The sequence below is a fragment of the Bombus vosnesenskii genome, unplaced genomic scaffold (genome assembly GCF_011952255.1).
Source record: "Bombus vosnesenskii isolate JDL3184/JDL3185 unplaced genomic scaffold, Bvos_JDL3184-5_v1.1 scf7180000013352, whole genome shotgun sequence".
Lineage (NCBI taxonomy): Eukaryota > Metazoa > Arthropoda > Insecta > Hymenoptera > Apidae > Bombus > Bombus vosnesenskii.
The window spans coordinates 2,355,704-2,367,312 of record NW_022882988.1 but is presented as its reverse complement, the minus strand read 5'-3'; the positions used below and the strand labels follow the sequence as shown (position 1 = coordinate 2,367,312).

Sequence of the window (11,609 nt, the reverse complement as noted above, 5' to 3'; positions counted from 1 at the left end):
ACATCGAACACTGCGGACTTTTATCTTCCGACCGGAAAGCAAAGCATAGTTTCTCTCTCCCTCTTCCTTTCCCTTTGCTCTTTGACAAGTTAATTCTAAGGAGCTCAATCTCTGCGACGACTTGGTAATGTTCATGGAAGACTAAGCGATTACGTTCTTTTGCATATCACAGCCAAGGAATGAGAACACCGTCGTTTACAAACAGAGATATCAAGGAATGTTATACGTTGTCGTAGTTCGATGCTTTCTGGAAAAAGATAAACTCGTAATGCAACGTTGGTGTGCGGAAATCGTATTTATCGATGTAATCAACGCGAAACCATTCGAGAGCAGCTAATAGCAAGGTTCTCGTCGCTTTCTTATCTCAACGATGCTTTCAGACAGCCGACTGCAAAAAGGAACAACCGAAACAAAGCGGTTTGCCGTGTCTTAATGTCATTATTCCGTGATGGAAAAATTACGAACCAAACGATCTTCGATAAACACCGAACATCCTTTACGATCAGACGCGTTTCATCCCTTCGACGAGACGAACGTTGAGACAAACCTATGACCGGAGGAACGTTGCATCCGTGCCGGTTATTTTACCGAGAAGTATCTGGAAGTCGTCCATTTATCGCGTCCCCTCTTCGTCAGTTATCCTTTTACGTTCTTATCGCGAACACGAAACAAACGATGCACCGCGCAAAACGCTACGCTGAGGACATCATTTTTCATACGGTACGTTTACTTTGGCGTAAATTTCCAGCGCACCTCACTTTCGTAATTGCGCAAGACTTCTGTGATGGCTCGTACAAGAATTGTAGTGACTGAGATGATTGTAGAAACAGAAGGAACATCGTAGAACATGGCCAACGTCTATTTCTTCTTATTACGAACACACTGATCGTGTCATCCATCTACTGCACCTACGACGAATCGCGAAGATATTTGAACGTTTAATGTGGAAACTTATTAATATATTGCTTATGTTATATAAAATATTTTCAAATTTCATTAACAGTATAATAAGACGCGAGTATTACGATTATACGAGGAAGATTTAACCCTGTGAGCGCTGCGTTGTCCGACGTTAAGCGTGCGCCATGGGCTGCGTACTTTTTACGAAAGGCATTGTAGTCTGCTACACACTTTGAGTTTCGCTTTGCTTTGCCAGTTTGATAATTAATTTTCTTTGTTTCTACGAAATCGTCAGAATATGAGGTGGATAACATCCATACTAAATCGAATGGTTGTGTGAGAACGCATATATACGTTCATAGCGTAAACGAGTCGGAAGATGTACAAGTTGCAAGGATCTTATGGCAAACAGTATTTGAACGATCGGTTATTCGCTGTATTAATAAACTTGAATATATTGGGACGTTTAAACGAGACCATCTTTAATACTGGGTATATATGTTTAAGAAGTTGTATCCGATACTTCTGTGAGTTCCCTGAAACGTATATCTGCACTAAATGTCTCGTAATTCCTACATACAGTTTCAGATTTACTTGAAACTTTACTCAGACGATGATAATAGCGTTTCATCGCAGTGTTAATAGAATTGCAAGAGGTTTTGTATAGCGCATATAATATATGTATGAAAATTTTCTGCAACAGCAGTTCAAATATTTTCATGAGTTTTGTACGCGTACACCGGTTGTAATAAGAACAACTGCTAATCCAAGTCAGCAAAAGTCAGAATTAGAAGCGTGAAGTTAATAAGTGCGCGCATGGATATGGAGGAAAATAACCGTTTTGTTTCTACAAGATATTATTATGCTAAGTTCATTCGCTAACACCGAATTCTGAGAATTATTCTTTACGAAACAGCACGCGACGAACTCGTCTGCGAAAAGTACTCGCGTGTCTTCCTCGCGAGCAGTTAGTCAGCTCCGGTGTAGATAGTAATGCTACTTTTGCTCGCGGACAAACCACGAACGACTCGCAAATTGCTCGTGAAAAGTTCGCGAACAGCTCTGACCAGCGTAGTTCCGGCGCTGGAGATTACGCGAAAATAGAATTGATTTATCCAAGCGAAAAAATTACAGGTAGAATTAAAATCTACTACTTCTCGTAGAATCGATGTAAATTATTCGCTATGAACTATTGGTATTCTCTGATCTGGCGATTGCGAATCGACGAGCAGTAACATAAAAATTCACTAAACGCGCTCACGTCGGCTCTCGCCAACGGCAATAATTATTATCACACCTGCATTTGCTTTTATTATCCGGATCTAGCTGACTAATGACCTCTTTTTTCCCTACCGTGATCGTCGAAGGAACCCCATCTAACTCCGGTTCGGATAAATCGTCGGCGAAAGGGATGACGAATTATAGGGAATTAATTCACCGGGGTCAGTGATGCGTCACGAGGCTGGAACGCGCGCGCGCGCGCGAGCGCTTTAACCGAACTCGACACAGGTTCGGACATCGAGAGAGGAAAAATATGGCGAAAGCCGGTTTAATGGTTCGCGTACCACAGCCATGATCTAGATAACTCGTGTACACATAAACGGTCGCAATGAAAAAATGGTAATTCATAGGGGCCGAAAAAGAATTCCCAGCTGGAAAGAAAAATAGCGCGCTATTTATCTTTTCTTCGAATAATTTTATAGAGATGTGAACGTGGATAAATATTTACTTTGGAAAAGGAATGATATCTATGGTAATTTATGATACACGGTCTGTTCATTGAATTAGGATCATACGCGCAGATTTCATTCTTTTATCTCTTACGCCATATCTATCATAACTGACAGATTCTTTTTACCAAGTAAATTTTAAATACGTAGATTTATTTCCTATGTACAGAAATTCATCTTTTACTAGACAATATCTCCGCATAGCTTACTCGAATCATTTACATATTACTCATCGTTCGGCTGTTATATTCGATGTAATATAAATTGCAAAATTCTAAAGGCTGCTTTTACAGGAGTTTGTAATCTATAAACTGTCGCTTTTCGGTGCTTTGTTATGCTACAAAGTTAATAAGTTAATAAATTATGGCGCAAGGAAGCCCATGATAAAATATACGAATGAAATTTGTCGACTTGCATTTGATCGAAGGCCTGGAGATCGAAGGCTATAAAACCAGCGCCAACATCCCCTCGTTACCATTTCTCTTCGGGCAGATGGCCGATAAAGATCCCTATAAATGATTCGTCAATAAAATTTATTTTACTGGATATCTATGTAAGAATCTGTCATCCTTCGTAAGCTACTGCTTGATAGTGAGCGCTTCTTTATCATCTCCTGCCCCTTTATTATTTCTAATTACGTCCGCGAGGCGCGTTCAAATAAAAGCAAGCGTCGTTCGCTGCGAAGAGCCGAAGCCCTTAAGGTGAACATAAATTACCATTCTCCGTAAAGAACAATTCCCAGAAAATTAATTTAACCGCAATATATTTGCGGCTTAAATTCACCCCGCGGAGTAACAGGAACGAAGAGGAAGGCGGAAACAAGGTTACGTAATATCTTCCGTGGTTTGTTTAACTTCGCCTCGATCGATTCGGGCTTTCTTATTGTCCACGCGGAATTACACGAAGAAAATCGCGCGGAAATAATTACCGACTCCGACCGCCATTAATGCGAAAGCCTGGAAGGCGGAACGAGCAGTCGAGAGTGCCAGCCGAGAGAAAGCAGGAAAACAGTGTAGGCTTTCTCTCCTCGCCTGTACCATCCTGCTTCTTCCCTTCGCTCACACCCCTGTTATCCCAACCCCCGTTGTCTATGTTCGTCTCATCCCCCTCCGCATCGAACCCGCTATCTGGCTACACATTGAACAAATATTACGACCACTAATCGCGAGGCTTCGCTACTAAAAGTTCCGCTAAGTTTCTCGTAACTTGCAGCGGGTAAGTGGTTGGAGATACGTGTACGCGAAGGACACGCGACGCAATTCAAGCATTAACGAACATAACGATATTGAAAATTTAGTTAGTGCGTTAATGCGTTACATGCGATGCGTTAATTCGGATCGTGTGGAAGTTAGTTTTGGGAATTGAATTGAACCATAGAAATTAGAAGTGGGAAGTTAAACAATATACAAGTGATATATGTACGTTGTGATGTACACGGTACAATAACATCGAAAACTTCGTTAACTCGATGACGCGTTATTTCGAATCGCGTGGGATTAACTTGCGGAAATTTCCATTCCGAATAATCGACAGGTATACGATAAAATTTGTTTTCACAAATAAGTAGGTTCGCTGTGTGTTTTTAAAAAAATCAACCGATACACGAAGGACTCGCGTCATATGGAGAACTTCGTTAACGCATTGATGCGTTGATTTAAATTATGTACGTGAAATTCAGTTTTACAAATTACTATGCCGTGTTCGCAAGTTTATTTTAAAGATAAGTAGATTCGCCTGATCTCTTTACGAAATCCAAATGTTACGCAAAGAGCATACGTTGCGGTATTACTCGTTAATACGTCGACTGAAATTTTAGTTAATGCATCCAGCGTATTTAATTCTGCAACTGCATGGAATTCAATTTCGCGAATTTTCATTTCACGCAATCGATACACAACGAAGCTGGTTTTAGAGATGAGCAAATTCGATCTTTTCCTTTGAACGTTCAATACGGACAAATATAGCGATCGATGATTGATTCAAATATTCATTAAGCCATAGAGCGATACCAGGGACCGTCCTCTGGATGTCGGCAATAGTGAAACGGCACGTGTCGCGCGCGCGTTAGCGACAGCAGGATTTTATCGTCGCCGCGTGTACGTACACAATACGATTATTCTGTCACTTCATTGAGCGTGCTTTATCGGACATGACGTAGAGATGGAAAGGCTATTTCATCCTCGGCCGGCGATTTCATAAATCATCGTTCATTTTTCTCCTCTATCACGAGTCGATGTTTTCCGCGCTAAACTTTCCCAGTTTGACTAAATTCTTTCCATCTCTTTTCATTATTTCACCTTCGGCCGGCAATTTTTTCGAATAAAAAACGATCGGAAAATCTACACGTGGGTAACACGCGATTTAAAATAATGACGATCGTCGTTCGTTATTCACGCGAGCGTACACATAGGAGGAACGAAATTCTGTTGCGATTCATAAACATCCACCCTTAATCCGGATGAACTGTTCTCAACTAACACGCTTGGAATATCCGAGAGAGGACTTTGCCTTGACATTTTCGCAAACTCGTTCGCACCACGTGGTCTCGTAACCGCGTAATGTCCCAGCCAGAAATATATACATATATATACCTATTAACCAAGATACGTGAGAACATAAATTCGTTGAGAAATCGCGTAAACGTACGATAAAGGGCGAAGTTCGAACGGCTGGAGTGTCGCCTTTAATCGCAGGAGAATCGAGGAACATCGTGATTCGCGGATAAATTGAGGGAAGATAACGAAATCGACTGACTTCCCTACATTTCACGTTATCAGCGAAAATGAAAAAATTATCAAAATAATCGCCACTCGAGCTTCGTTTTAGAGATACGCGTAAAAGTATTCTCAGTGTTACGCTTTTAGAATTGTAACTTTAAGATTTGCTGTATAAGCTACCACTCGTATTTGTTGGAATAACGTCGATATACGAAATACATTGTTCGAATAATTGGAATCTAAGATACATTCAGCTTCTAACTAACTAAAGATCATTTACTTATCAAAAAGGAAATCTTCGATCCGAAGCTTGAAACAAAGGCAGAATAATATATCGATAAAATTACTCGGAAATTCGAGCTTATTGAAGTCAGTGAGATGTACCCTATTCTACGTAGTTAGCAAAAATTCTCTTGCCAACAACGACATTTACGATTCGCTTCAACAACGTCACCTTTGAAACGAACTGCAGATTTTTCTTCCATATACTCGACACGTTACTCTTCGCACAGAGACCTTTTATGAAATCGAATTATCCTAAACGGAAAGATTTCCACGTTCGAATATCGATGAGTTTACTCTCTTTCGCATCTTGGATGCGATTCTCGACAATTCGTCGATTATCTTTTCAGCTCGTCTTTCGTCATGTTCCCGAGGTTTTTTTTTCGCAACTAACAGGCGATTTCAGGGATTTCCCGAGAAAATGTCGCGCAACAACCAAGAAATAAGGGTCCCAGCGAAACGAGAGGTAACCTGGGGTAATGGCCTCGAGATAACTAGATTTCAGGCAATTGAGTGACGAAATTACAGCAAGGACAGAAAAGCACGAACACGTAAGACGTTGTTACGGCGATTGGGATAAGTATTTTACTAGCGAGCGTAGTATCGCAACGAGCCACTAAAAGCGGCGACATCGACGCCGTTTATCTTTAACCGCGTTTCATCAATACGACTTACCAACCATGTTCCGCAATCGTAGCAACGTAGAAAGCACAAATTTCGGCAGAGCACCGCGATAATATTAAATACGATATTAAAGTTTACAACGTTTAATTAGTCCATAACTTGGCTCACGAGCCGTATCTTTTACACGGATCTACAAATATTTGCAAAGGCACACGGAAATTAATCGCGTAATTTCGTCTATCTACGAACAAGCAACGGTTCGATCGACAGGCCGACGAACGAAAAGGAATTGAGCAAGCGAAACGGCCCGTTAAATATTCATGGAACGGGGGAAGCAACAAGGAAGAGAAATCAGCCCATTTATCCTATTAAATAATGAGATATATAAATTAAATTCGGTACACGCGTCGTTTGCTTCGTTTCTGGTCGAATGCACGGCCACGCATTAAACGCTGGTGAACGCCTGTGTTTACGAGGTAGCAGCGATGGCGGACAGGAAAATAGGTGTGAAAGCGAAAATTCGGCTCTTTCTCTCTCTCTCTCTCTCTCTCTCGATCGTTTTTTTTTTCAAGCACGCGTTGAGCTTTTACTTTTGAAACCACGATTTTTTTACGCGTATTGGCATAAACGCGTACAACGATGCTCGATTAAACCGAGCATGAAAAGAAATCAATCGAACGAATCGTAACTCCCATCGCGCGATTATTTGAAAACCGATAAATCTGAATTTAAAAGAGGAAATTACGATGATACGCATAGCAGCGTTACGATCGAGTTCCCTACGCAATTTCGATTGCTCGTAAAATGGTCGACGATTATACAGCGGCGCGGAATATCGATCGATATTTCTATCCATCAATTTTGATTCATCGGGACGGCCGGCATCGCCGCTTCCTCGATTTTTACTGTACCGGAAACGGCGTCTATAAGGAACGTCGAACGGTTATGAATGAAATTCGATGATTGCCAATAGTCCGCCGCGAGTGATCGGACCCGGTCGCGGTTCGGCGCGTATTATGACGACAATTAAAATATTAGATTCCGTCGTAAACGACACTGGTGCTTAGCACGGAAGAAAGTATCGATTGCCAATTGCTCTGTATAAAAGTACAGCGTCACAGAACTTCGGTATCCAGTTGTTCTCTGGCTGTACAGCCAAAATAACGGAGACATGGCAACGTTGGTAAGTTCATCCCTTATCATTATCATGTTAATCTCTTACTAGACTTAACATAAGTATTTTCCGTGATTTATTAGCTCCTATGCCAGAAATTTTGTTTATCAACTGCGCTATCGAGGTACCTTAAATATCTTCGTAGATTTCACACAGCGGTCATTTCATTCGGATAATTCTTGAAATTCCGAGTTTTACATATTTAGAACTCGTCAAATATTACTTTAGATACGCTTTTACAGTAATAACCGCGTAATTTCACTTTTGAAATCCAAATGAATTTAAAAATGTCCAAAGCATATCGAAATATCTGAATTCTTTAACATTTCATGTATATTAACATTGACATTATTAAAGCAAGTTTCCAACACTAAAATCAACACGACATACAACATGAGCTATTCAAGCTAAGGATGCGCCATTTCTTATTCATTCCCTACGAGGAGATCCACTAATCCTATCGTTTATATGCTGTTGTCGCTGATTAAATTCCGAGTTAATCAGCAAGCAGGCGTTTGCATTTCAAGAAGAATATACCAAGATGTCGCGAACATCGTGTTACACTGCTCCGTGTCTGCGAGCATAACGAGAGATTAAAACAGACGGAACACGCTGATATCTAAGTCGCGTCGCTGCAACGACGGCAGCATCTCTGAATAAGACTTATTGCTGTCGCTGATAAGCCGACTCTCAACGAGATGTTCAAAACTTTAGTCATCGTTCACGCGTACTTTAAAAATATCGTATCTTTTTGAAACATTAACTCTGTAGGTTGACTTGGACTAGTTTTCAAATCGCGCCAGAACATATATAGATGAATCTTTTAACGAATGTATCGTTCGTGTTTGGAATTTGTTGGCAGGCCGGAAATAAAATTCCTGATTGTACTCGCGTCGTTTCGCTGTATTCATTCTCATCGCGTCCAGGTCACGCATCGCGAAATAAAGCTGAACGTAGGACGGAACGCTAATTTAAAATTCCTGTCCGCGTAACGTGAGGTGGCTTCAATTTTTTCGCGGACGTACCACGGATCGCATAAATCATCGCTAAAGAGAGAGCGAGAGAGAAATAGGGAGACAGACAGAATGAGCGACGCTGAAGATCCATTCGTTTCGCGCTAAAAACCTACCATTTCCTGATCGTTCGAAGATAGCTGACCTCGCTAATTCGGTGGCGCAAAACCGAGATTCGATTTCCTGCCCGTGTACCATCTTGGTCACCGAGTTCAACCGTGCTTTCTTCGGCGTTTACCCGTCTCTATCTTCACCGTTTAGCTCCTCTGCTACCTTTCGGACCGTGCGAAAGGAAGAAATTTACACGACAAGAAATAGCAAAGCGCGATAAAACGAGCCAGCGACGATTTACTGGATATTATCTCCGGTTTTTCCACTCGGACGTGTCCGTTTCGCATGTGCGCGGCGAGCCAGCATGTAGCAGACCAAAATGGCCCGCGCCAGACCCGACGATGTTTTATTGTTTCGGTTAGCCAGGGTAATGTCAGCTGCGCGAAAATATCGTAGCCTGCGCATCATAATGAACTCGCTTGTGGCTAGACGATTTTCAAAAAATTAGCAATCAACCCATTCATCATCATTATCCATACCAGTATTTAATAATAATTTGGACATCCGAGGACAATTTATAAAGTTTGTTGGTTATAATATAATACTGTAGGATCTTTATTTATTAGTTTATTTAAAATGTATTAGACAGGTATTGGTTAAACAGGAAACGATGGTTATTTAACGTGAACTAAATACAATAACGTACTATAATTAAGACAACTAAATATTTAATTTGCAACTCTCGTCACCACTCTCTCACGTGGTCCACACTCTCTCGACAATGCTAGCAACACTCTGTCGACAACGCAATTCGCACTCTCTGGCTTCTCAATTCACACTGACTGTTAATTCGCCTCTCTCCCTTAGCATCACTTTGTCTTTTCTCATGGTCCCATCACGCACGTGTACTGCAATCGTTCAAGGCCACGTAGGCCTTTTTCCCCCGGAACTATTCGATTGAAGGACCGACGATACATTGATGGGCCTGTCGGCACTTAGGCTTTCTCACGACATTGTTTATGGTCCACCCGATATCTCTTAGACCTTTCGTCCACGATACCACAATACAATACGTGCATACGTATATACGACACACTCTACTTAGAGAAATGAAATTTCCGCGTGTGATTCTACTTTCATAACTACAGACAAAAGTCAGGTCGCATATTTGACTTCGATCTCGCTAAAATTTTTCTATAATTGTCATTTAAACCAAGTTCTGTAATGGTTTTCTTTCTCAATTTGTATTCTATCCTTAGGCGTGGCTTCTAGCCATCGCTCTGTCACTGACAGCGGCGACTGGCCAAAATTTGAAAGCATCGCAAAGAGATCAACTATCAACAGTCAGAGCAGAATTGCCCAATTCTGTCAGGCTCCCGCGGCAAGTACAGCCATCTCGTCCGTTACTGCTGTACAACGCTCTAACAACCCCACAGTCACCTGCCGTTGAGAGACATCCACGAAAACGGCAATTAGGCGATCTGGGAGCCAATTTCCAACCGCTAACGTTGCCCCTAAGCGGCCAGCCTCATTCGCCGCTACATCGAGCCACTTTCGACCCCAACACCAAGACCAGCATCGTTTCCCGGATCAACGAACCAGCAAAACATGTGATCGAACCACGAATTTCGGCTGAAGCGTCGCATATCACTTTTCTGACGCCACAGGTCGTTTCTACGCGTCGAGCTCACGGATTCGATGGTCATTCTTTTTACCATAGTCACAACCATCACGGTGGACATCATCATTCTCATCATCATGGACACCACGCACATCACGATCATCATGCCAAACATAAGCACGAACATGGTCACAAGCATCATAGTGAACACGAACACAAACACGGACATGAACATCACGTTGAGCATAAACATCAGGAAGACCACAAACATCACCATGGTCACCATCATCATCATGGACACGATCACCATCATGGTCACAAGCATCATTCTGATCATAAACATCATCATGGACACGAACATAAACACGAACATGGTCATAAGCATGAACACAAGCATGGTCACGATCATAAACATCATGGAGAACACCATCATCACCATGGGCACCAACATCATTCGAAACATGAACATCACGAGGAACACAAACATCATGCCGAGCACCACCATCATCATAAGCATCATCATCATAACGAACATCATCACCACCACGATCATCATCACGTTAATGAGCATCACCATCATCATACTCACAAGGAGACCGAGAACCATCATCATCACCATGGGCACGACCATCACGAACACCATAAACACGGCCACAAGGAGGAACACAAGCATCATCATGGACACGAGCATAAACATGGACATCACGAAGATCATCATCATGGCCACCATGAGGATCATCATCATAAACACGGACACGAACATAAACATGGTCATCATTCGGACCATCATCACAAACACGGACACGAACACAAGCAGAGCCATCACGAGGAACATCATCATGGGCATCACGAGGATCACAAGCATAGTCATCATGAGGACCATCACCATAAACACGGCCATGAGCATAAACATGGTCACAAGGAAGAACATCACCATGGACATCACGAAGATCATCATCATTCCCACCATCAGGACCACAAGCATAATCATCACGAAGAACACAAACACGGTCACGAACACAAAGAAGAACATAAACATGGACACGAGCATAAGCATCACCATGATCATCACGAAGGACATCACCATCACGAACATCACAAACACCATGCATCCCATGAACACAAGCATGGACATTCACACGAGGAACATCACAAGCATTTCGACGATCATCATCATAAACATCTTCACGATAGCCATCACAAACATCACGAAGGCCATCATCACTCTGCTTTCGAGCAACATGGACACTACAAAGGATTGGGACATTACGCTTTTGATGCTTCTCAGAATCACGAAGAATATATATTTCCGGAAGAGAGTGAGACGGTCGTAGTAACACCGCAAGTGGAGGATATTCTGAAGATTAAAAAGGAAGCGGAAATAGAGAAAACTACCGAGCAAACGACAACCGAGGATCAAACATAAAAGAATGGCGGTACAGTGGAACTTCGTTTGTTCGAATGAAATTTTTGCTAGTGATTGATCAGCCTTTAAAT

At 41.9% G+C, this 11,609-nt stretch overlaps 1 protein-coding gene across 1 annotated transcript; it reads left to right on the top strand.

Moving 5' to 3' along the window:
• Positions 1–7,424: 7,424 nt before the first annotated feature.
• LOC117236920 (histidine-rich glycoprotein-like) lies at positions 7,425–11,609 on the top strand. Its single transcript, XM_033500334.1, has 2 exons — positions 7,425–7,436; positions 9,751–11,609. Exons 1-2 carry the CDS (start codon positions 7,425–7,427, stop codon positions 11,536–11,538), a joined length of 1,800 nt encoding a protein of 599 aa, XP_033356225.1. The 3' UTR covers positions 11,539–11,609.